Source organism: Netta rufina (assembly GCF_964035555.1).
Source record: "Netta rufina genome assembly, chromosome: 2".
NCBI lineage: Eukaryota > Metazoa > Chordata > Aves > Anseriformes > Anatidae > Netta > Netta rufina.
In genome coordinates this window covers 45,105,789-45,133,021 of record NC_140124.1, presented here as the reverse complement: position 1 = coordinate 45,133,021, position 27,233 = coordinate 45,105,789, and the positions used below count along the sequence as shown (strand labels likewise).

Genomic DNA, 27,233 nt, shown 5'->3' with positions numbered 1-27,233 from the left:
AGGGTGAAGAGAGGGCAAGCAACAGGAAAAGTGTATGAGTTTATTCCTCTGCTCTGAGGAATGCAAGGATTGTTTTCTCTCTTTATCTTTTGCAAATAAGAGAGCATTTCTTCCACTTAATTTGTACATTGTGTTTATTGTGATTCATCTTCCAATTTCTTACTGCCTCCATGGTTACATCCGAAGATACATAAATACAACCAGCTTTGCTATGAAAGTCAGCAATATGAGAAATGTTCTGAAGGGATCTCTCTCCCTCATCTCTGGAGCTGTCTTTGAAAGTGAGCATTAATTCCCTGGAATGAAACAGAGGCTCCCATACGTGCTGCTGACTATAATCCCAATCAGAAGTGTCTGCTTCCTTCACGGGGCAATAGCTGAGAAAGCACTAAATTCCATCCTTGGGACAATTTCATATGAGATAAAGCAAACCACTGGTAATGAGGATCAGTTCCACGATGGAGGGTGGGCACAGGAGATACTGTTGAATTAAATGACCTCTGCATTCTTCCTGATTTTCAAATCACTGTGTTGATAAGGCACTGTACAGACACCAGTATAAGCTGCAGAGCTGCTTACTGCAGACGTTTAGGAACAAGTGCTACCATTTTGAATAAAAAGAATAAAATGAAGCTTTTCTTTCACAAAAACGGAGTAGGATTAAGGCTTAGCTGTAGCCCTGCAAAGCAGCTGAATGCTGTAGTTAGAGAATTTTAAAGTATTGAAGATGTTAAAGAAAATCTGTCAGTCTCACACTTTCATGTCTACAGGACATTTTAATGTGTGACCTAAAATATCTTATGATATTAAAAATGGGAGAAAATGAATGTGTAACCATTTTTTCGTAGACTTTTTTTTTTTTTTTAATTTCTTTCAGTTTATCCAGGAAAAAATAGCAAAAGTAATTTTCAGACAATCTCATTTCAGGCTCTCATAAAGAATCAAAGCATCACAATGCTGCTGACACATATCAAACTTATAAACCCTTGGTTTCTTTTCAGATATCTTTTTTACTGTGTAAATTGAAAATTGCACACTCATAGAAATTATCTTGTTGTTAAATCATGTAATGTATTTCTTACTATGAATGATGTATTTTGCTACTTACATACAAAGCTTACCTTAAAATTCTAGTCATCAATCATATTTTTATAGTTTATATACTAACATACTGACACACAAAAAAGTTTGCACATTGCAGATAATAAAGTATGTATATTTAAAATGAGAGTATTCTCAGGGAACATGACAGAGACAAATTCAGGACAAAACGATACATTTGCTTAAAAAAAATTACTGCAAGTGTCTTCAGGGACCTAATTATAAATTAATGTTTGTGATACTCTGGGCAGCACTAGGGCAGAAGTAGCTATTAAGTGTGTCTAAATTTTAATATTTTAGAAGATGTCTCAGTACCTAGGGGTCACTTGAGAAGTGTGAATTTTATGTCACACTGGAATTAGATATTTAACCTTTCTACATACAGTGATCTCACCTGCCATATATTCTGTTAAAATAAATTAGAGATCTGTTTTTTCCCTTTGCCAAAAATATGTTTCCTCCCAGGTAAATGACTATGCACAATTTGTAAAGTGTAGATAGATGTATGTAAAGTGTATAAACCTTATGTAACACACAGAGCTTGGCTGTGTAATAATCTATATACTCTATCAAATCTTAAATAAACATGTCCATTTTTTACAGTAGAGCTCAAAACGATTTTTTAAATGCTCAATAACTATGCTCTGTAGGATTCCTCAGAAGAAGCATTTAGCTGAACACAGTCCTCCTTGTGGTAGTACTGGAAGAAACGGAGACTGTTGGTATCAAAGATTCATGTCCTGAACATGACAGACATTGGGTCTGCTTTTCCTGTGATTAACAAAGGGATGGCATTGCGCATCACAAACATACTAATCCTTCCTCTCCTAGAAAAGTACAGACATGTATAGTCTGTACATCCTTAAGAGAAAGAGTATGCAGGTAATGTTAGAAACTGTTCTGCGATATCACCAGTATTACAAACTCTTGAGTCTTCTAGTCTGATCTCTGAACAGGTCATGAAAAAAAAGTTATGGGTGGCCTGTCCCTTAGACTCTAAATGTCCTTGTTCTGAAGGCACAAGATATGAACAACAACAGCATCAGCAGCTGATCTCCCAGAGAGCTCTTTAGACAGCAAGTGCCTAAGGTTTGTTCAGATCTACTAATCACCTATTACACAGTCAGTCATCAAGTTATTAGCTTGGAGTTCCTACTGAGTGTCCTTATTTATTTCTGAGAAATTCCAGGATTTACTGATGACAAATTCTTTTCCATAATGGAAAATCTCATGGGATGCCAACAAGAACAATTCAGTTTTACACACTTTTACACACTTTTGCCAATAGTTAAGTGTTTCAGCAGTAGAGAATAAATATTGGACAAAGAGGGGGTTTTGTGATACCTTTTAAACAGTGACAACAACAGCAGGACTAGTTCATAGAATCAAGTTCTCTCATTTGTCCCCATCTCTTTAATAACACAACATTTTACAGAGCAGCATCTCAGAGATCTGAAGAGTGAGTATTATTTAGAGTTTTAATGGAAATATATGTGGGACCTTGAATCACATCAGATGTCCCAGATAACTACAGGAGTCAAGAGACCAGGCCATTGAATTGGGCACCAAAAGAGGATGAATGCTAGCTGCACTTACCCATTTGTGCAGAATGCATTTAAATGTATATTAAATGACATAGTTTCTGTTGACAGCTTATTCTGGATAAGAAATTAAAAACGGGAAGAAATAGAGGAAGTTATCAGCAAGGGACCTGAGGAAAAAGAAAAATAATAGGGTAACTAATTTTGTAAATGAAACAATTATCTGGGATTGGTTTGACTTCAAAATGTTACGAAAGAATCTTAGCAAAAAAGATCGGCACTAAGATACAAAGAAAGTCAACAAAATGATCAGAAGTATAGGAAGGCTTATTTCTACAAAGAGTCTAAATTCAGAAATATAATCTTGTAGAGATAGATAGCTGTGAAGTCATGAATGATTTGGGCGAAATGATTTGCTTGTTTTTCCTCAGAACATGTGAACTCGATAAGCACCAAGAACAGGCAAAATGCTTAAAGCAAAAAGAAATATTTTTTTTTCTATACAATACAGTTAAATCATGGGACACATTATCAAAGGATGTTGGGTGGTCAAACACTGTAAATGTGTGAAAAAAAACTATAAAAATTAGTATTTCTTTGAGTGGCTATTAACATTATATATCGGATGCTCTCTTTAGCTTTAGGAATGTAAAGTTGGTGACTGCGAGTATCTGAGAGAATATGGTGAAATAAAGATGAATGTATCTTTCCCTTGTCTTATATAGTCTTTTTCTAAATATTCACTACCATCTGACAGAAAGAGGATCCTGATGACATGTAGTTTTCATATTTTCTTATGGTGAATGTTGTTGCACCACTAGGCTTCTGACTTTCAAGGTGAAATGTAAGCGTTGATTTTAATCTGAAAGAGTGACTAATGTTTTATCATTTGAGAAATTGTGTATATTCATAGCAGTGATATGTCATGGTGCATGGTTTCTTCACCTTCAGTACAACTTCGTGAAAAAGTAAAAGGCAAATGAATAATTTAGAGCATAAACGTGTCCAGTTTGCTGTGTATAAACACACAGAAAAGCCAGGCTATTCCTTTACAACTCTTTGGCACCTGCAGGACAGCATATGGAATTCTGCTGGATACCTTCAAATACTTGTCCTGATCGTGATTATACATGCACAGCCCTCTCCTGCATTTCTTTCTTGTCTACATTAGTTTAATTTTTTTTTCAGAAAAATACTACCCTTCAACAGAATCCCTGTTCGTTATCGGCTATTTCTGTTTTTTAATGTCTCCATTTATAGTTTCAAGCAAAACTTTTGAAAATCTGATGATTAGATGTCTGGAAAGGCTTATTTTTACAGGCTAATTAAAAAAGTAGGCTACTGACATTAAGCAATCACAATTCTACTCTTAGACAGAAAAGAGTGTTTCAGTCTCTGCTCTTCAAAATAGTGAAAGGAGTACTTTGTTTGAATTGTGCCAAAAATCATTCTTCAACTCATGGCCAGGTTAAAATGTGGGAGTAAAAAAAATTGCCTATTGTCAGATTTCAAGGGCATTTTCTCTATAATAAATACTACAAACAACCATTTGTGAATAAAAGGGATCATGGAAAAAAAAAAAAAGTTTTGCTGCAGACTGGTGGTAAACATTATTAGTAAATGAATTGTGTAGTGCTGGAAATTGTCACTTAAATATTTTGTGATACTGACGCTAAGGAAGAAAAGTAGCAGGACACATCCAGATTACCTGGGAAGGGTTCCTGTGGGGAAGGTGTCTACTTCCTCAATAAGAGTGTGCTCCCCAACCTCTCTGAGCTGTCTGGAAAAGTCAGCATCCAGCCATGGGGGAATTCACCTTGTATTTGTCCTGGGCACAGTGGGAAAACCTATACACCTTCCTACTTGATTTCAAGTATGGGATCCCTCTGCTACAGTTCAGTCCCACTCATCATCTCCTGGGAGTCACAGATAGCCCTAGCATGGTAGCTCTGCTCTGACACTTGGCTGGGGTTGGCTGCAATGAGGGAAGCAGAAGCATGGCCTGGCTCCAGCTATTCCCATATGGGAATGGAGAATTCATGCACATCATGAGAATTTATTCATCAGCTCTGGAAAACAGAGTAGAGTGGTTGGCCATAGCAGGTCAGCAGAAAACGTGTGGTTGACACTATGATAGCGTCAGCCCCCAGGGATACAATGGACATTTGAAACTGTGATTTTGCTGCAATGCAACTTTATTTTCCTGGCCCTGAAACCTAGGCTTGTGTGAGATAATGGCGGTCCTCATCAGAATGCAGTGCGTGCTTCTCCACGCAGACTTATGAATATGGAAAACTTGCACAAAATAATTAAAAATCACTAACTCGTACTTTTAATCATCTCATGCACATTTTAAAATTTAGAAATGTGATTTTAGTAGCCTAAATTTGTTTGTTCACAGCACTTGAACCTTTAATCTCCTTAAGTGCTTTAAATCCTCAACACTACATGTAGCTTAAAGGTGACCTACGAAAGTAAAATACAGAATCCTGGTAATGTAACATTCATTGAATGCTCTCCTAGGCTGACTTGCTCCCCTTTTCCTGGCTGTTCAGAGCTTTAAGCATGTACTTGTAAAGCTGTTGACATTTGAGGTTGTTTTGTGTTGTTTTTTGTTTTTGTTTTTTTTTTCCTTCGATCTTTAATGCTACAGGAATAAGGGCCTGATCTACCTTTCTGCCAATATATGTCTCCTTGTGCGGATTTCTTTGGCTGTTAATTTCCTGCCTCTGTATGGAAAGCAGCACGTCACTCTGATCTCAACTATGTAACTGTCATTGTTGTGGGAACTGGGACAGGCTTGCCACCATCTGAGTCCAAGATCAAGACCAATTATAGTACAGATTTGCAGATGTGCTTCAGAGTTGAAAGGTGAAATTTGAGGAAGTAAGCCAAAGGAAGATACTCCTTTCACAGCCAGGTATAGGCAAGCACTCCTTTTAAGACAAATGGTTGAGGTTTTCTGCATAACAAAGTATTTTCTCTGCAGGATATTACTTCTAAGCACTCTACATCTTGAAAGGCATGCAGAGGTTTGCCTGTGGTCAATATTTTGTTGTTGTTGTTGTTTTAATATTTGTCTTTCAAGGAGTACAGCATTAGCGGAAGCTGGTACTGGAATCAGTTCTGCTTGTGATGTTTTGGATGTAGGATGTGTTTCGCCTAGTTGCAGATGCAGTGAACCCTCACGACCCCAAAAGCTACAGATTCCTGCGAATTCTGTGAAAGAGTCATATTTTTAGTTTAGTACAGAAAGCTTCCCTTACTTAATTGTTTGTCAGGACTGAGTGAAATGAAAAGATGTACATATAGTAAGTGCTATTCCATTAATGTTTGCAAAAATAAATAAATAAAACACTTAACGCTACTCACAGAATATCCATTGCCACAATATCTCAGCATTGTGCAAGTTTTACTTGTTGGAATCATCTAGGTTTATTAATCATTTTTTTCAAAAATATTGTCCTGTAGGTTCTAGGAGAGTTTGTGCAAAACCCAGTGATGGAGGATCTCCTTGTGACTTTTACACGTTTGCTTCTTTCTGATGTTCTGTAGAGAGGGAAGTATTCTGTGCAAGAGAAATATCTGCTCATTCCGTCTTATGGTTAACATATGTCTCCAAATAGCAACATAAATACACCAAACAAAGCAAAGTTTGTCTGAACTTTCATCTCGATGTTTGTCACCAAAACCTTCTGCTTGGTTCAGCTGAAATAATTTGGATATATGACAGTTTTGCCAGACTGTTTCATCAAAAAAAATCTCCTTAACAAAAAAAAAAAAAAAAAAACAAAGTTTTGCTATTCCAGACAGCATTTCATAGACAGTTACTTGATACTTTTCTTCCTTTTCTCCTTTGAATTTTACAACTGGGACATGAAAACCGGTGACTCTCTGTGTTTTTTGGTTTCTTGGTTGTTGTGGTTTTTGTTTTGTTTTGTTTTGCTTTCTAATTGGTTTGGATCAAACAGGAAAAAACTGTGCACTGAGTTTTGCAACCTCCAGTAAGCGTTGTGCTTCACATAATCCTGTTGCCGTGCAGGGAGAGGGGATAGCAGTGAGCTCAGGCTGATGTTCCTGTGGGACAGGCTCTCTAGTCAGCATCTTTATTGGTGAGGTACTTGATGTCCCCTCTCATTTTGTAGAAAAGTATATTCTGGAGGAATGCATTTTATATAGACAAGATCTGCACTTCTGAGCTGCCTTTCATAAAAGGGGACCACTGATAAGTCATTTTAATTTCCTACCTGGTATATTTTTTTAGATGAAATGTTTCAACTATATTCTGGGAATCTTAAAATACCCTGTAAATCTGGAGTAGTACTCAAGAAGTTAAAAGTACTTAAAAAGTCAAACTGCCATTGGCTTTGTGATGAAAATGCTGTTTTCATCTACAAGAGACTGTTATTAAAATGCATGTTAAAGCACTGCAAGGAGCAACTGCATGTTCCATTTACTGTTGTTTCTTACAGTGGAGAAACATAACCATATATGAGCATGAATTTGATTCAATGATTATGAAGAGACTGCTATTTTGAAATTAATTGTGCTTGGCATTTATAAAAACGGCTTAACACATGATTTCTTTTATACTCTAGTTTGATTTCCTAAAGGTTGAGCATACTGCCTATATCTTCTCTTCCTTGAGAATCAATTTTTCATGTGGCATCACTATGCTAGTAATAATTCTTTAGTGCCTTTTCCTGTTCCAGACTTCAGTGATTTCATATTTTACCATGACGTAGCAGTAGCTGGAAAAAGGCTTATCAGCATGTTTTCTCTCCTTCCCCTCTACCCTAGGTAGAAAATTTGCTGTGAAATAAAGTGGTCACCACCTTTCTTTCTACTTTTCCTGTTTTTCTCCAGTGCATCTCCTGTGCATTACAATTAAGAAAAGTTGTTCTCATTGTTGGCCCATGCTATCCTTAAGCACCTCAGAGAAGGGCATTTGTTTCAGAACTCAGGAGTGTTGCTGACAAAGTTCATTTCTGACATTTATTTACTTATTTATTTATGACAGAAAATGTGCAATGTCCTGTTACCCTGAATACAACAGTTAAGCAACAGTCAGTTTCTTTTTTCATACTTTGCACCTGCTATCTCTCTCATGGATACTTAACTGTATTCACTTATCTCGTGGATAGACAGAACTGGCTACAAGAAGAATTATAATGAGACTCCTTTTTTCAAATTTTCTTTTATTTGAAAGGTGATGTGAATCTGCTTTTCATCTGGAATCTCCATTGTTTCTTTAGTGATTTCCAAAAACAAGCTTAATTTTTTCATCTATTTCTCAGTGCTCAAGAATGGCTATTCCATTTCAGATAAAGAGAGACAGATGGATCCTGATCTGCCAAGAAGTATTTTATTTTAATATCTGTATCTGACTTTGTTCCTGCATTACCTTGAATTTTGTACTTTTGTACTTTAAAGCAATACAGATCTGAATATCACTGTTTCTTTTGTTTTGTTTTCCCTACACTGATAAGTGAAGCTGGACAATCACTTAACCAAACAAGATAACATATTGTAATATTCAGGAATGGTACCTTGAATATTTTCAAGCCATTCCTATTTCATTTTTGACATCATGGTTAACTAACATAATACCAGCATTTCTAAAGTTTTTTTATTTGTTTTGTTTTGTTTTGTTTTTCACAAATGTTATTAATGTTACATTTACTTCCAAAGCCCTCACAGAAGTGCTTCAATATTTAATTATATCCACTATATTAATAGCATAAATAAGATACACCAGTGAAGTGACTTAAACCATGAAAAGGCTTTCTGAGCTGGGATTAGATAGCAGGTGTTCTTTGGGCCTGGGTCTGTGCTTAGGCATAGGATAATAGACCTCACTAAGTTTCAGGAGTCATTTCTTAGAAAAAAAAAAAATGAGTATTTATCTGGTCTTCTGCTAATAGTTTAGATCTAACCTTCAGATGATTACAGAATTATGGTATAATTTTTTCTGTAAGGGACCTTGACATTTTGAATTCAAATGATGTTGTTAACAGTATATCTCTTAGATGAATATGGAAAACTAGAGAATGACTGTGAAGTATGTTTTTGTATCCTAGCCCTTTCCCTAAACTGGAAGTAAACTGAAAACATACGACTTCAACCCAATTCAAGTACTTTTAACTGAAATACATAGGAGATTTTTGGCTAGGATTTTTAAAAAAGACAAATATGATTGTGCATCCAAAAAAAAAAAATGAGATCACAGAGTGAATCAGTGCTAGAACAAGGGAGCGCAGCCACTTGTTCTTGACACTCAACAGCAGAGCTGTGAGGTGGCTGTCAAGTATAAACAGATGTTTTCTAGAGATGGCTGTTCACTGGAAGAGTTTGGTCCAACCGCATCTGAAACTCATGGCAATACACCTACTTTGACAAAAGTTTTCGTTGAGAGATATTTTGGGCAGGATTAGAATTTCTGGTTAGAATGAGACAGAGAAAGAAAGAGGGAGAGCAGTTAGTGCTGCAAAAGCCAGAACATCTGGCAGAGATGTGGAAAACCAATTTGAATACATGCCACTGGCTAATTGTGAGCTGATTTTACCAGTCTTTTCGATTCAAGGATATCCACATCGTATAATTGTATTGTAGAGAGTGAACAAGAGAAAAGCTGATGCTGTCATCTGATATTTAATAGCTCTCCTTTGATGTGGAAAACTCAGGTTCAAAACCTTATAAAGTACTTAAAGATTTATGCAAAGGGAAACGGCTCCAACAGAGAAGAATAAGAAAAAAGCACCCAGCAATAGCCTCAAATAGCTCCTTTACTGGTGGATAAAGCCTGTCACTGAAAGGTGGAGAAAACAGTGGAGCAGAAAGTCAAAGCAAAAAGTGCCATACCCACAGGGTAGAAACACTATTTTCTGTTTCTTCACTCAGTCCCTAAGAGTAATGTGAACGCTCTTATGTTTGTCCTAATACAGAGGAAGGAGGCTTCTGAAATCATGAAAATCCTCCAGGGAGACAAAACCCTTTTCCCCCATGCTGTCATTAGGAAAAGGTGTTGTATTTACAAATGCTGTCAAAGACAGATATATCAGGCAGGATCTTAGAGATACAGAGGATAGTCAGCCTGTTCAGTAAGGAAGGGAATTACAGTATTGCATGAGGTGTCTGTAACACTTAACATAATGTTTCCCTTTGAAAGGGGCAACAAGGCCTTCTTGGAGACCTCTTCATTAGCATATCTGAAAAAAGGTACTTAGCTTGAGTGTTACCTCCTTTTTGTAGATGATTAAAAAAAAAATACACAGAAGTTAACTCCTGGCCCCAAATTATTCTTGGAGTTCCAGATACTGCATCATGTGCTCAGGTACCTACCCATCCTTTCTGACTTTGAAGCATTTTGTACATACGTTTTCCAACATAATGCAGAAGCAGTAGGATGGTGAGGATTTAATTACACGTAACAAGCTGACATTTTTCTGCAAATTTTATGTTTTTTATTTCACCTCATGCGTGCATAGTTCAAAACTGGAATGAAATCATGTCATCAAAATGAACAGTCCACTTCAAGTCTGAGATGTATGATCAGTTATTCGAGTCTATTAAGGACTATGCCAGCTCTTTATACACTACTGGAATTCAGCCTAATAATGCATTGTGGATAGTCAGGAAGCAAAAGTGTGTAACAAAAAAAAATGGAGAAATTTCTATCCTATATGATGTTACCTTGTCTAGAACACACGTTTCTATGAGCCTTGAGTACTTTCAGGCCCATTTATATAAAAGTTTGCTTACCTGTTTCTTTTTATATTTCCTGAGGGATTCTGCGTTGGATTTCATCTTTCCACTTCTGAGTCCCCACTGATTGCTCAGCTTCACCTTGATATCTCGACTGTTAGCTGACTGCTCAGCAACAATATTTTTACTGCAGTCAAAGGAGGTCTCCCTGAGAGAATTGAGATAGCCTGGGAATAATTGATCCAACTGGTAGGTGGGGGCTAGCTTACAGGGAGATTGGCAGCTATTACTGACTTACAAAAATGCTCCTGATGATACTGCAGAATACTGAAAGAGAGTGAAGGTAATTGCTGACATGCTGGTGTATACCCAGTGGAAGTGAATGCTTTTGTGTGCTGTACACATGGCATGCTGGTTGTCTGGCAGGAAAGAGATACCTCTTTTGAGTGCTCCATGGAAGCCAAAAGTCTCCTGGAAATTGTGTTTCTGTGCACAGCAGAGTCATCACAAATTGGCAATATTTCTGTGTATGCAAGTGAAAGGTGTAGGAAAGTGTGTGCTGACTGCAGAGCTGCCATAGCTAGGACACTTTGTTACGTGATTTAGTTTTAGACACAGGTCTAACATGTTTCATAGCAAAAAAATAAAATATGTGATGTTAGAGTTCCCTCTTTTTCCAAGTATCTCTGTGGCCTAATGGTTTATAGCCAGCATCCTGTTCCTGCCAACTCCATCACAAAGTTCTTGTAGTCTACGTACCAGGATAGGGTCAAATTTGGGGACTATGGTGGTTGTGTACTGGATGGGTTCCTGGTACACAGCTTGCTCTTTTACTAAAATATGGAAACACCATCATTATGTCTCCTCTTCATTTTCTCTCAATCCATAGGAGACTTGACTGCTCTGTAAAGAGATGATATCTGCTTTACTTCTGGCCAACTGTTTTAAAGATCTCACATTATTATGTTTGCAGATTTTTTTTCCTCAGGTGTTCTTCCAACGGCCCTATCCAAAGGCTGTTGAAGGTCAATGAGACAGGTTCTCAGCTCATGTAACTGATACAGCTCCATTTACTTCAGCTAATGTTGACGTTTTGCATCAGATGATCTCTCTCTCAGAGAGAATTGTTTTTCCTATATATGACTGGTATTAGATTGCATAAATTTTATTCCTAGTGTATAGAGTACACTGCTAAGTAGGTTAGGCTCCTGTGCTGCCTATTTGTCTCAAGAATAATGTTGTTTCATTTCATAATGACATAATGGTGCCACCTGCAGTTACAAGTGGTTTCAGATAGTGGTTCCCAATAATAAATGCACGGAACATAGTAACATGAAGGATAACAATAATCAGTCATTTGTAGCAGTCACTACAATTTAAGAAAAGCTGCTTTATTTACGTTTCCATAATTTTCTCACTATTTGCCTTGAGAAGGAAGTCAATTAAACTAAAATCTTTGAACTGGTGACTTGTCAGAGGCATACAATAAAGCTCAGTAGCATTATTCTCTGTAGCTCTGTGTGATACTGAGTGTGCTGGAACCTGCTAAAACACTTAACTGCAAATTTCAGTCCCTGTGCACACATCACAAATAAGGAGAACTTGGAACCTGACTAAACTGTTGGAAACTAAGAGATTTTTTTGTTTGTTTTTATTAACAGGGTACAATCAGAATGACTGATTTGTGTTTTTCTTTTGTGTCCCCATCTGTCTGTGGGTTTTTCTCTTTCTTTCTTTCTCTCTCTCTCTCTCTCTTTCTCTTTTAATAGGGAAACTTGTCTGCTTGTCTGCCACTGCCAAGGGATACCCAACTACTGAGTATTCTGTTATGAATTCTTTACTATTATTATTTATAATATATGGCTTTTGATATGGTTTCTGGTGCTTTATCTTCTTTCTTACTTTTCTCTGTCATTAAAGATAGAGTAATTTGTGCTTTACGCGAATGTATGAGAATATCATTTTAAAAACCAGTGAATTGTACAGAGGCAATGTGCAAACATACCACGTGGTCTGGGAAACTGGGAGAAGGAACATGATGAAGTAGAAAAGATATTCAAAAATCCTGTTAGTTCCAGTTGCGGTTGCTTAATAGGATGAACTTGGTATTTATTACTTTGATTTGTTTTTTTCAATTACTTTGCTTTGTGGGTAGTCTTCAGAGAATATCTAGTGACCAGCCAGACAAATCCCTTTATTCTGCCTGAATACTCTTCTTTGTGTAGGGTCTCTCTCTCTCTCTCTCTCTTTTTTTTTTTTTTTTCCTGAATTATGATCATTGTTTAATAACTACCCTATTGATACAGGCACATGTTTTGCTTAAGTGTCCTCACGTCCTTTAATCATAGCAAGATAAATCACCCACATTAAAGAGGAAATAGGGGTTATAATTACATGGAATTAAATGTTTGATTCACCTTCTTCTTCCATTGGTAATTATTTTAATGATAGTTTCGTAATTCACCTAGCAGAGTAATGAAAGAATGTCCACACCTACATCATTTTCCTGAATGCAAAGGAAATTGCACATTAATCTGACAAAATGTTGACATTAGGGAATGAATTATCAGCTCAGTTTTAACTAGGCCTCTTTTTATTCACCTCCAGTTATTTGTGGCATAATTTTGGTCGTTTAAGCAATCTAAGTACCTGATTGCTTATTCAGAAAGAGTACTTAGGTATCTAAGCACTGTGGCTTCCACCATTTATTTGGAGTATAAACATAGAGCTCACCTATTTTAAGTCTGGTTTTCAAGTATAAGCTACAGTCTTTGCTGAAGTTCTCATTTTTCCAAAATGCTGCATTTCTTTCCTTTCTCAAATCACCCAAGTCCTCTACTAAACTCAGCAGTACCAGGCATTGCTGCTTTTTTTCCAAAACTGTTTGCTAGTTTTATACACATAAAAATATTCTGGAATTATAATTATATTATTTTTCTCCCCATCTACCTTGCCATATTCTTCAGTCTGGGGTGTGCTAGTGTTTTGTTTTGTTTAGTTTTGTTTTTAAACTTGAGAGCAGGCATACTAAAATGTAGGGGATTTATTTGTACAGAGAGATCACAAGTGGTCAGCCGTTTTCTTTCATTTAATCTCATAGCTCCTGTATAGCCTGAATTGCAGATAAGTAAATGGAAAATGGGCAGATATGTATAAAGTTTCCATTTTATTCTGTGACGTTTGGCCACAAAAGTACAAGTATTTTGTTGTTCTTTATAACCTAGGAATCTTCAACTACGCCGAGATTTAATTCAGCCAGTGAGAGATGATGATAGAACCCTAAGCAGTGAAAGGTTTGGCTCTCAGTTGCTTTCAACACGGTAATTGCAAAGTCTTGCATGTGAGGAAGGCTTCATGTGCTGCTGGTAGGCACCCACCTCTGGGGGAAAACTGTGGCAACTCCTCACAAGCATGCGGAAACGCTCTGTGACAGTTCAGGGCAGGAAGCGACAAATAATAGTATTGCAGGCTGAGCTGCAGGAGTTGTTGAGTTGGTAGAAATTTAATTGCTTGTGCTGGAATCAGGCCAGTGAACAGGGTCATCTCTCTTGTCCTTTGAAGGAGTATTTTGGCACATCCCAGATGCTGCAACAGCACTTGGAGTTGCAGCAATTTTATATATTTATTTATTTATTTATTTATTTTCACTGAGCTTTGATCCCCTCCTGATTTTGGAGGGTGCCTCTGCACAGAAAAATCCACCCTGTAACCCTGTCATTTACGGGATCTCTCAAATTATGTCAGTGCCAGTCACAGTCCGGTACAGGCTATTTGTCTTCACTACTGTCTTTTGCCAAAATCATGTCTCGTTGGGGTAGATTGAAGTTTTATATTTCCCTCCTTGTTCATTTGCCACTGATTATAGCCGTATGCTAGTTTCTTCATTTGGTTAATCTTTATTTGTTTATTTTATGGTGGAAGGGTGGTTGGACACTGGAATATTTTCAGAACTGCTAGTTATCATCAGAGAAATCCCAAAGATAAACTTGACACTAGAAAACATTATCTCTAATTGTCACTGGAAAACATGCCAAGAAACTGCATTTGAATAGGTATTTCCTTCCTGAAAATCTTAATATTGAGCTTCTCACCACTGCTTCACTGCTGGGCAGTTTGGACTCGTATTTGTGAATATGTTGTGAATACGTCAGAATTGTATTGGGTTTGTTTAAAACCAAGCTTTGAAATTTCGCTTAGTCACAACAAATTGCTCACTGGTGAGAAATAGGGTAAGCACAGAAACTCTTCAAACTAATATATCATTTCACAAAAATCATATGTAGACAGTTCCTAAGAGGGAGGGATACAAAATTAATCAAATAAATTACTTGTTTGTACATGTTTTGCTTTGCATATTTGGGAAAAAAAAAAAGTCAAAATTCAATGTCTGAACTACTTTCTAGTGTCTTCTGTGTGCAGTGGGCTATTTATCTCTTAGAAATATTGTTACGCTCTTAGGTATACTGCTACACTCACACAAAGCTGTCAGACTCCTTCTTTTAGTTCCTATATATATGGCTGAATTCCCTTACATCGTGTTTCCTTGTTCAAGAAGCAGAAAAGGATATATATTCCTTTTCACACAAAGCAATGATAATATACTATTTTAATTGTTGGCTTGGGCAATATATGTAATAATATATTATATAATTTATTTTATAATATATATTACTATATACTAATATAAATATAATGTAAAGTATGAGTGTGTGTGTGTATATATATATATGCATTACACAATGTCCCATCCACTCCATAGGGGAAGAATCTGGCCTCACTCAATGCTGTAACAAAGCACTCACCTCATTAGGCTCAGGCTTTCATCTGATTTCTAGATCATTTCACCTGTATGGAAATCTCAGTGGTTCTGCTTTCCTCAGCCTATATAATCTACCACAATTTTCTCCCTTCCCTCCATATCCTAGTCTTTACATATCTTTTTTTCAGAAGAGGCTGCTGAGAGGCTGAGGACATTCGGCTTGTCTAGTGTGGAGAAGAGAAAGCCAAGAGGCAACCTCATGGCTGTCTGCAGCTTCCTGAGCAGGGGAAGCTGAGAGGGAGGTGCTGGTCTCTGCTCCCTGGCCACTGATGACAAGACACATGGGAAAGGCTCAAAGCTGTGCCAGGGGAGGTTCAGACTGGACATGAGGAAAAATTTCTGTACTGTGAGGGTGGTCAAACCCTGGAACAGGCTTCCTAGAGAGGTAGTGGATGGGGCTTTGAGCAAACTAATCTAGTGGATGGTGTCCCTGCCCATGGCAGGCGGGTTGGAACAAGGTGATCTTTAAGGTCCATTCCAACCCAAACCATCCTATGATTTTGTGATTCTCAAAAGATGCTGGAAACAGACCTGATGATGGGCAAATGCAAGAGCTCCCTGTTCATGCATCAGTTTTCCCAGCAAGCTCACTCTTGAGGTTCCATCCCACCATGTGGCATATTTACTTATAGAAAATAAGACATTCATTATTGTGGGAAGAGACAAACCAAGAAAACAGGGAGTAGTTTAAGTGAGAACTCCTAATTATGGGAAACATTTGTGAAACACTTGAGTGGATACAGGGGGGAAATGAATAGAAAAGGAAGTCTGCATAGTTCTAGGCAGACAGTTAACATAGTCTGTTAAGGTCTATTTTCTATCCAGTACACGAAGAGAAAACAGAAACTAGGTTACTGTGTGTGTAGAAAAAACAGAGGTCTGAACAGTTACGTAAAAGCTATGCTATATGTCAAGAATGTTACCATCTGTTTCACATTCTTTGCTTGTAAGCTTCCAAGAAACAGGAAAATATTTGCTATTTAGCTGATATGTAATCTTTTTTGAAAGATCCAGACACCATGTCATGATCTTAATTAAAGTCTTACTGGAAATTTTTGATGATACGTTGCCGTAAGAGCTTGTGGCAGTGCAGTGGCTCAGATCCTTCATCGAGATGCTTTCATTGTCCGTTCAGGAGATTAATTCAACAGTAAATACAACATAGGCCATAAACCAAGTCTCTTGCCAGAAAACTAACTTAAAAACAGTGCTAAAAGAGGCTGGAGATTTTCTCTTTAAATACATAATCTCTGCAGTAACCAAGAGGAGGTATATAGAGGGTACACCTTCAGGCAACAATATGTTTGTATGAGGGCACTAACTGAAGCTCAGAGCAACACCAACAAAAACAAAACAAAACAAAAACATGGAAACCTGAAATGAGACCACTTATATGCAGTGATCACTGCTGTGACAAATGCAAAAAAAATCAGCAGAGGTTTCACAAGAATGGCTTTAAAAATCCTCTGTGTGAATATGAGAAGAGAAATCATGACCTTTAGTCTCACAGATCTTCACCCTTAAATTAAGCTTAGGTTTAACCTTTAACATTGACCTCATATTATTTTAGCCATTTCAGCTGTAGTGGCCTATGCATCGTGTCTCTAATTAATCTAGAAATCTAAATATTTCAGTTCTTTGTTTTCCTTAGGAAACATGGTTTAAAATATTATTTTAGTAAACATTCAGAATTGCTTCATATTTGTTAATTGATTTCTTGTCCACTTCATGCTAAAAACTTCCCATGTTTGAAACCTGTGCCAGTCTTAGTTTCATAAATTACCCCAAACTGGGATGATCCACCTCTATGGCTGTTTATACAGTGGTATTATCCACTGAATAGAGTGACTAGTTCAGGACCATTAAACCCAATGCCATTTGCCAGGTCATTCTTTGGAATGATATACAAAAGACACATGTAATTAACTCCCCCACTGGTTGACAACAGAAAGAACAGAGCAATCAGTCACTTTGTGTACACACTCCTCATTAGTACAAGTGGTGTTTGGGGGTAGATTCATGCTGCTCTAGTAGGGAAGAGCACTTTGTACTCTTACTGCCAACCAACATCATCTTCCTTCCCTGCTCTAGACAATGATTGATTTTAATCTGCTGATTGAAAGCACAAGATAAAGCTAACTTGAGTCTTTTTTTTAGGAACTGAGAATAAACAGTAGGAACTACAGTCTTGTTCTGTCTGAGAGCTTACTGATATGCACCGACAAATTATGATAGATTTCACTGATGTGTCTGCAGCTTCTCCAGTAGGTACAGCAGAGAAGCCTGGTGATAAGCAATGCCTTTTTGGTACACGAGATTGTTTGCCGGGTGGGTATAAATCTCAGATACATGCTGGTAATGAGGGGAGGCACTACTATGTCAGTAAAGTGATTTGTCACCTCTCCTAAAAGTTTTGGAAGGTATTTTCTTTTGCTTAAGGACAGGACAAACGTGAAATAAGGAGAGATGCTCATGGAGAAAACTGCGTGTGAAGTACTGATAATCTCATTGATGAAGCACTAAATGAATCTTGGGACAGTGCTTACAAATGTTTTTGCTCTTATTAAGTTTTGCTATTGTTTTATGTGTTTATTACGTGTAAACAGTTTAACATTATGGTATGGACTACTCAGGCAAAGACATAGGCTCAAAAACTGTAATCTCATTGATTCAGATGGACTGTCACTGTTTTATATTTGCTTTAAAGGTGCTCCAGAGTGCTCTTTTGTCTCTCAGACAATTAAGTCTTCGTGAATGTAAGCAGGATACATAAAAATTATTCCATTTCCGTATTGCATATTAAGTTGCTAGGGGTGAAAGGATGAGAAAATAGAAAAAAAATATGTAATTAGCAAGGAGTTCTTTGTCCTTACCATAAAAAGTGTAGTTACTAATAATTTAATAGGCAAACAATACAACTACACAGACATTTGTTTCAAGCCAGTTCGCAAATCTAAGTGTGCATTCACTTCCATGCTGAACTTGTTTAGTAAGTGCATAGTTTCTTCCATATATGCTGAGGACTGTTGCATAAACTTAACCATGGCTGCAAAGTAGATGTCTTTTTGTCACCATTGTAACCTACAGAGTCATTGAAAATCCAGTTATAAGTTGCCCTCTCAGATGTTGTAATTTATTTTAGTGTATTTCTCTATTTCAGGGAAATATCTGAGGGGTGCATATGTAAGCAATAAAAAGGGTGAAAGTTCTATGTCTGAGGCTCTTAGATAGCCTTGTAATACAAATAAGGGTAATCAACAAGTTATGGTTTTTAGTTAGTTGGTTTTGAAATTATCCTGGTGGTTTTTACCTGCTGTGAGCTGTTGAGTAGAGACAACATCCATTTGTGAGGCTTCCTGTCATTGCAGAGCCACTGCTGATGTGCTCAAATCTCCAGTGGTGGTATAGAGAGATAGGGTTGGTGATGATGGTTCTGTAAATGGTCCCTTTTATCATTTGGCAAGAAGTGAAATAGGCTCAGGCTGGTGTTGTATTGCAGCTATCAATAAAGCATGACTCACTCACTCTGATCTTAAATCAGAGGACCTACCATTCTTTGTAGAAAACTGTGGATTTTCCCTTCTTTCACTCTTCTTTCTCTCAGACAGATAATTTTGAAACCAAATGGATCATGAGCTGAGATCCACAGCGAGATTATTTTTCTTTGTGTTTTGACTGTTGTCTTGGGTGCTATACTTACTGTAGAATGTGGAAGGAAATGATGAATCATTTGCCATTAACCAAGAGGAAGTTATCAGTGTCTATCTCAAATCTTCTTCTGTGTCAATAGGCAAAGGATCTGAATCCAATACAACCCGTCAAAGGTAATGTATCAATTACCACTGTCTACATACAGGAGGTGAAGCACGATGGTATTGATGGAATCCTAGCACCTGTTGAAGCTAATAGGAAACATCTCATTGCCTGTAATGGAGCTGGGATTTTAACTGATTCTAATGGAGCAAACTCAGCTATGCTGGTCTACCTGTGAAGATCAGTCAATTCAATTCAGCAGAAAAGAAGCTGTAGTTCTCAAAAAGAGTGAGGCTCTGTAGTCAAGAAGATAACTTTAAAAGTTGTTTCTAGGTTGCTTTCATAGAGGCTGCACAAGCCTAACAATGTAGGGTATAAGCTCTTTTTCTGCCATTAGTCCAGTTTTTTTGAGTAGTTCAGAAACAGTTTGAAAAATGGAGTTAATCTTCCTGAGAGGAAAAAGTTCAAATATTTTATCTACAGTGCTCTGAAGAAGGCTTTACTTCAGCCAGTGAGAGACTCACAAGAAACATTGGTTCATTACAACTGGTACAGCCTATTCTCACTGGAGCCCAACTTCAGAGGAAATCTAAAATGAGCCATAAAAAAAAAAAAAGTTTATTTTAAATTGTTGGAGAAGGACAGCTCCTTCTCCAACTAAAAGAGAAAACTAAGTGATGACCAGCTTGGAAGAAGAAAACACGGATTGAAGAATTTCATACAAAGGAAGAAAGGCCAATTTAATTTATTCTCCAGTATGTAACCCAGGGTTGTGATGTGGGTAATGAAGATTTGAGCCTTGGAACATCATGAATATGGAAGTAGGATAACATGAAGTGTTTCAGCTTTTGTACTGAAGATTTCACATAGCTTTTCTCATACCCAAGTGGGGAGAATGGGTAGATAGTGGATAAAGACCTTCCTATAAAAAGACCTTCTTTGAAGTATTCCAAATAGGGTAGATATACTTCAGGGAGGTACAGTAGGTTTACTTCGTTATCAAGTAATAACAAACCTGATGAGACACAGACTCAGAAAAATTTGTTCCAGAAAAAAATCACTTTGAAGATCAAGTAAAGTTTTTTTTTTTTTCCTCAGATTTTTTTCACCACCTCTGTTGGGCTTTTCTGATTATTTTTTTTAATTAAGTTGTCACTGATCGCAGGTCACTTATGCCACCTGGTGACGTGGGGTGATTATAGAAGCAGGGTAGGTCACTGACATTTGCCTCAATATTTTGTTTCTCTGGGAGTCATATAAACTCTTACCTAAAAATTACTGTGGTGTTACTTTAGTTTAGAGCTGAAAGGTAAAAGCATTGTCACTGACTGGCTGTAATTTATTACATTCAGGTCCAAAAACGAGCATTGTCCTCCATATCATATCCACAAAATATCTCGTTTCACAGAAGTGTAAGGAAAAGTCACACAAGACAACTTCTGTTCTGAATTTAACTACTTGTCCTGTACTGTTGCCCCAAAACCTCGTTAGGGACTGCAGGCATTTAATGAGCAGAGATAATTTCTTCCTTAAAAGGTATCCATTTCACTCCTTATTGAGTCTCAGAGGATAGATACAGAAGTAATACCGCACAGAGAAATCTCTTTCTTATGCAATGTATGAGCTAGGTTCCCGCGTGCATCAGAGATAGATCAGCCTAGGGAGCCTCATATTCAAGGGACTATTTTGGATGCTTGGGGCTGCTGCCTTCTTGGCGGTTTTGCCCTTCTGTGGGAGAAGGCAGCTGGAGAGTGGGCATATGGTTTTTCCCACTCAAGCTGGTGTCTTGTGGTCCCAGGTTAATGAAGTGCTTTAAGTTATATAAGCTGTTATGCTGCTAGGAGGTTTGTTAGAGGTCCCGAGCTATACCTCTCCACCTAGGTGCCAAGGTAGTACCAGCAAATATAATACTAACACTTTGTGTTTGGACTTAAGCACAAGCACAGCTGGAGAAATTCAGGCTTGGCAGGACTGGGAATTTCTTATTTTTTGATGGCTTTGTACATTCTGTAATCTGCAGTGTCTGTCTGGCTGAGGGCAACTCAAATGGATTGTTTTCAGGAAGTTTTCCATGGTCTAGCTGTCAGAAACCTCCAGATAGGATTTAGTCATGAGGCTCACTGCCAGTCTGTTAAAAACTAACCTTTTGAGCATGTTTTGGGCTGGTTCAAAAATTACAAGGTTAAGTTACAAGTCTCTCCATTACCTCTGCACAAAGGTGCTACATATAACCGTTGTCTCACCATGACAACCTAATGGGGACAAATCACTTTAAGCTTTTTCCCAAAGATATTATTGGGAGCGGCTGAGGGAGCTGGGCTTGTTCAGCCTGGAGAAGAGGAGGCTCAGGGGCGACCTTATCGCTCTCTATGGGTACCTCAAGGGAGGCTGTAGCGAGGTGGGGGTTGGTCTGTTCTCCCACGTGCCTGGTGACAGGATGAGGGGGAATGGGCTTAAGTTGAGCCAGGGGAGTTTTAGGTTAGATGTTAGGAAGAACTTCTTCACTGAAAGGGTTGTGAGGCACTGGAACAGGCTGCCCAGGGAAGTGGTGGAGTCACCATCCCTGGAAGTCTTCAAAAGACGTTTAGATGTAGAGCTTAGGGAAATGGTTTAGTGGGGACTGTTAGCGTTAGGTCAGAGGTTGGACTCGATGATCTTGAGGTCTCTTCCAACCTAGAAAATTCTGTGATTCTGTGTGAAAATAACCTCAGCACCTACACACACAAATGCATACTTACATGGGTCAGTCTTCGCTCTTAGTTAGTTCTCCTTGTGGTCAGAGCTAAATAGGATGGTGAACATGGAAAGAATTCTTTTATGACAATTACAGAGGAATTTTGCTTAGTGAAAATACAATTCAACTCATAGATTGAGACTTGGGACACCACTTTGTTGTGTCAAGTCAGGTCACGTGAATTAAACTTTAAAAAATAAAGTTTGAGTTTGGTCAAAATATGGTCAAAATCTGAGGTAGGAATTCTTCTTTTGCCGTTGAATTATCAAACAAGAATGCTGCCTCACTCTGTGAGAGACACTGAATTTGGAAATTGTTTAATTTCTTACCTCAGCATCATCACACCGTAGGACATAAGTACTAAATAGAGCTGGAGAATGGTTAATAAAATCCTAATGATATTTTAGTGAAATGTAGTTTTAAAAATGTGCAAGTTTTTTTTGCTCACACAGAGGTAGCAAGGCTAGGAAATTCTGCCAGAGAAGCCCAAGCAGTTGCAGCTCCAGCGCAAATACATTTTTTCTTGCATGCTGCTCGGAAGTTCCCGTTGTAGTGAAAGTGTTGCCAATGTCTCTGCTCAGTGAGAAAGCTAGTCAGAAATAAAATCAGAGGAAATTTCCATCTGCATCCACCTGAAAGACCTTTTTCTTCCTAAAATGGAGCCTTCCCTCTCCTTTCCCCAGTGATAAAGTTCCATTTCAGCCCAAGAGGAAATCTTTGATTTTGTGGCATTTAGAAGAAAAGCTGAAGGAATGAAAGTGCTCATACCCAGGGCTTGATTCTTTGAGCTCCTCTTTCAGTAGCAGTTATACTAGTAGTTATACTAGTTAGCTCAATCAGGCATCAGTTCTTGAGAAAGCTTGAAGCAGTGTTCCCTTTCCCTGCAGCAGCAAATATTTTGGAAAGACAGAAAGGACCATGCAGGGATGGAGGATGTTGTCCATCTTTCCAATCAACACTATTCCATCACCATGTAGGATTAGATGGTCAGAAGTTTTTATTCCCTGCATTTGAACTTGTAACCAAGAGGTAGAAGACTGAATTCTTTACCCAGTTATCTGAACACTGATTTACCAGTGTTTAAAATTAAACATATGGAAAGCCAGCTTAATTAATGAGACTTTTAATAGAGTGTAAGTATGCTATTAATCACCTGCTTAAGCAACCTGTAAGAGGGCAGAGCCAAGGAATACATTAAGGTCTGCCTAGAGATAAAGGATTATCTATGGAGGATTTGTTTTGAAAAGCACATAGGGCCTTGTTTAAAACAAACAAACAAACAAACAAAAATCTTTCAAATATTTCATAGGGAAATAATCCTCTGACTGTCACATCTGGTCTTTACCTGATTCTGCATAATTTGCCAAGGTACTTCCCTTCTTATTTTAGTAGGTTTTTATAAAAACTTCTGGGCCCCAGTATTTGTATGTTTTAAAAATATTTTTCACAAGAAGTTAAAATGCAGAATCTTTCATGTGTACAGCATGCTTTTCAGAGAATAACAATTAATTTGTATGGACCCACGTGAAGCTCTGAAAAAAAGGAAGTTGTAATGGGTGTACTTGCAGGAGCTCCCTTTCTCCCTTAGCTGTAATTGTGCAAATGGTACTGAGATAATACTGTCATTGTTTGTTTTTTCCATGAAGCCAGTATGAAGATTAAAGTACCATCTGGCTTTCTGAAAGCTAAAGTTAGCAAACCTCTAGCTTGAGACAAACAAGAAGTTGGATCCCTGCTTGGGTGGGCATTTTAAATGTAAACTTTGCCCATCTCCAGTTAAAATTCTCAACACAAATCAGCAGGCAGAGCTTTTCCCTCCTCGTAAGAGTTAGCATTCTAGCAGAAATGTTTCGAAGCACATTTTCCTGGAGGCCTGTGAGGTCTATTGTTGTTTTTATGCTCTAACAGAGTGTAAAGATAGAACCGACAAAGTAAAGCTTGTTGAAAAATTCACATTTTTTTGTTTGTTTGTGACATACTTTTTTTCTGAAAACATTTTGAGAATTAGCGAGCATTTTCACATTTCTATCGATTTTGCTACGAGGTTTTGACATATCTTTTTACTTAGTGTTCCTTCTAAGATCTTAAACCATTTGCACAATCATTACAGAAGAGAAAAGAATCTTTTTAAGTCATGCTTTATCTATGAAATCCATTTTTTCATGAAATATTTAGAAAGTAATTTCAATTAAAAAATGAGTTACATTAATAGGAAATTTCACAGAAAGTGAAAAGGAAGCCTTCTCAAACTATATGAAATAGAAATATTTTCAAATTGTTTTGTGATTTTTTTTAATTTTTTTTTTGTTACCAGCTTTTCTAAAAACTGCAGTTGATAAGCACATAGTGACTTTTAATGAAGATCTCATCAGAAGAATTCATCAGGGCTGTTAGTGATAAAAATACTGTGTCTAGTTATGTTCCAGGCAATGTTACCACTAGCAGAACCAGAAACCCACTCTCATTTGATTACCGCTGTATAAAATGTCATCTATAAACAAACACACAGAGGAACCCCTCTCCCCGCCTCTACCCCCTCCCTGCCAATGTCAAAGCAATTAAAAAGGAACTCTGTGTCTCAGAGAAAAATATCATCACTTTTCAAATACCAACTGGAGATCTTATTTTCCTTTGGGTTCCCTGCATAAAAACTAAGCAAAATTACAGGTGATAGAACAACAAAATAACAGAGTCTTAGGAACCAGGTCTTTGGCTGACCAGTGAGCTATTTCAACCGATTAATGTCTGGAGCAATATGCCATATGCTTGTACTCTTTCCCCGTGAGTCGTTCTTTTTAGCACAGCTACACATCTTCTATATGGATCAGAGAAATTCCCCTTGCATCAAACCAAATCTCTTCCTGAGGCTAAGTAGAATAGTATCAAAAGTTCAAAAAAAGGCTACCGTCATTATGAAAAAAGGAATATAAATGATAACGTGGGTGGTGTTATAGTGCATGGAAGAGTCCTGGGTATAAATTTAGTGAAATCACCACTTGTGTTCCTTCTACAAAGGCAGCTGAGGTACATGAGCTCTTAATAGCTTAATAAATTCAGGGAACTGGCTTAGATTTACGGATCAAATACCTTCCTACCTATGTTTCAAGTCAATGCACCTCACGTGGATAAATACTTTGTGTAGAAAATGCTATTTATCAACTTATCACTGTGATGGGAGGTTGTTAGATGATGAATAAGTGTTGTGGCAGACTTTGTGTGAGACCCCACTTGTATTAAGCTGTTGTTAGTCTTTCTCTCGTGAAAGTTTTTGTTCTTTTGCTCTTACTATAAGAATTTGGTCATTTTGTCTATGCTGTAAGCTTTCTGTGAAGTCTCACACCCCCAAATTGAATTTACAAACCACTCTTTTGGTGGTGCAGTGAAAAGGGATTGGCCACAGTGCTTAGACACCAACTGTGACTGTGTGATTCAGTATAAATGGAGCCACGTTAAAAGGCTGGCTAGAAAGTGTAGCCAGAGGAAGTGGAAGTCTTTTCCACTAAAATGCTTTACTGTAAAAATTCAATGCTTGAGGTCCAGTCAAAATCTGGTGGTCTCAGTGGGTAAACTCAAAAGTTTACCCCAGTTGTGGTCATTCCTGCCTTTCTCAGCAGGGAGTATCTCTACCACAACTTCAAAGTTATCCTCTAATCCATCTGATAGTCAAATGACAGCACAATCCTCATGTGGCTGCAGAGGTGGCTTTGAAGCAATTCTACTTAAAAAAAAAATAATAACAATAAGGAAAACTGTTGTTTGGTAGCAAGATGCTTTGAGTAAAAGCTCCTGATTCTGTCAGTGTATGCAAGCTTTAGCTAGTGAGACCATGAAGCTGAATTAGGGATTTCATACTTTAATGCTGTAAGCCCCTTTGTTGTCTTTGCACTATTTTTAAAATTAATATTTAACGAAGCTTGTAATCACTGCTCTGCATTTTGTCTTTGCTAGCTGAATTTTATTTAGAAATGTTTGCAACATAAATTCTTACAACTCAAGCTCATTGAGGTATTCATGTTTATGCATGAATTTGTGAATGACTACCAGCAGGATTTTGCTTTAGTAGTGACTGTTGAGCAACACTGGAAAACATCCAAGATATGGGCACCAAACACTGACGTGTATGAAATCAAAGCCGTTTCAGAAGATGATCTCTGTAACTATTGTCTCATCTTCACTGGCTGTAAAAATGCGAAGAGTAACATTTGACCACAGAAACCAGTGTTTTGAAAATTAATTGGTATTTGTAAAGCACTTCAGTGAGGTAGGTTACTCCTGATTCAAGACACCACTTCAGCATGAACATGCAAACATACATAATAATTTTACACCTAGCTAAAAGATGAATCCTTTCTTTCTAAAATACATGACCTTGCTTTCATCAGCCAATTCGATAACACAAAGCTGTCAGTAGCAAGCTGTGTTGAGATTCCACTTGTCGTTTCATTTTGATCTGGACAAGAATATGTTTTTAATATCACTGGTGATTTCCTTCTGATGAAACATTCCATCCAGTGCATATCATCATTCTTCCTGTAGTGCTTGTCAATAAAACCTGTTTTCTGTCTGAAGAAAAATGTGCTCTTATGTTCTTTTCCCTTTTCTCTCCTCAGTGCATAGTTTGGGACTGGGATTCCAATGGGAAGCATGACTTCATTGGAGAATTTAGCTCGACTTTCAAGGAAATGCGAGGAGCTATGGAAGGGAGACAGGTAGGTGGAGACAACCCAAAGAGTGTCAGTATACAAGCTTTGTAGAGCTCTGTTCCTCAGACGATTCTGTAATGCTGCAGATGACATTGCCTCATTGTTTCTTGGAAGTTCAGTTGTTCTGTTTATCTCCTAGGCTGTTTTTTGAGTTCACATTCACAGGCATTTCTTTCTGCTAATATTTATTTCCACTGAGCCTAAGCATGTGGTTTCTATGACGTGCTGTACTGTTATGGCAAAGCAGAGGCACAATCTGGGTACTCAAAGCATTCCCCAGCTGGCCTACAGCCCCTTCTTTGGGTGAGGGTCATTCTCCATCTTTCTCCATTTCTCATGTGCTGCATTTACTGCTATCAGCTCTAACTTGAACCCATCATAATAAAAATAATCAGTTTCTGAAATGTCTTATAAATTGCAGTCCTAAAGGAAAATGAAGTTGTTAGGTTATTAATAATTTCACTTCTTTACGTCAGCTTGATCTTTTCAAATTGGAGTCGATGGTAATTATTGAAAGTGATAAATGATTTGGCATATCTAATTTGAGAAATTGTCATTTCCTATTATTACTTAATCCTGAAGGTGTTTTGATAAATCCTCTGAGGGGAAGTTAAATATGTTGGCTTTCTAATCTGCTGATAATTTGTAGTCACTGCTTCATGGTGATCTCAAAACTAAACATAAATGCATAATAAACTTTATTCAAGCTTTACATTAGGGTTATGTTTATAATGGGTTAATAGCAAGCTACCAGAAACAAAAGGTGTTTATTAAGTGGTTCAGTCAAACTATTCTATAGGTTGAGAATTTTCTACTATTCTTCCATATATCTTCTATTGATGTTCTAGAGTTTTGCATATGTTGCTTATGTGTAAAAT

The 27,233-nt window shown here is 37.5% G+C and overlaps 1 protein-coding gene across 1 annotated transcript in view; it reads left to right on the top strand.

The window, feature by feature from the left end:
- The window catches only part of CPNE4 (copine 4), a gene marked incomplete at its 3' end in the record, with an annotated part of 189,730 nt that overhangs the window by 112,934 nt on the left and 49,563 nt on the right, over positions 1 to 27,233 (top strand). Inside the window, exon 8 of the mRNA XM_084306945.1 lies at positions 26,263 to 26,361. Within this exon, the coding sequence (XP_084163071.1) occupies positions 26,263 to 26,361 (99 nt within the window). The remainder of the gene's footprint in view (positions 1 to 26,262; positions 26,362 to 27,233) is intronic.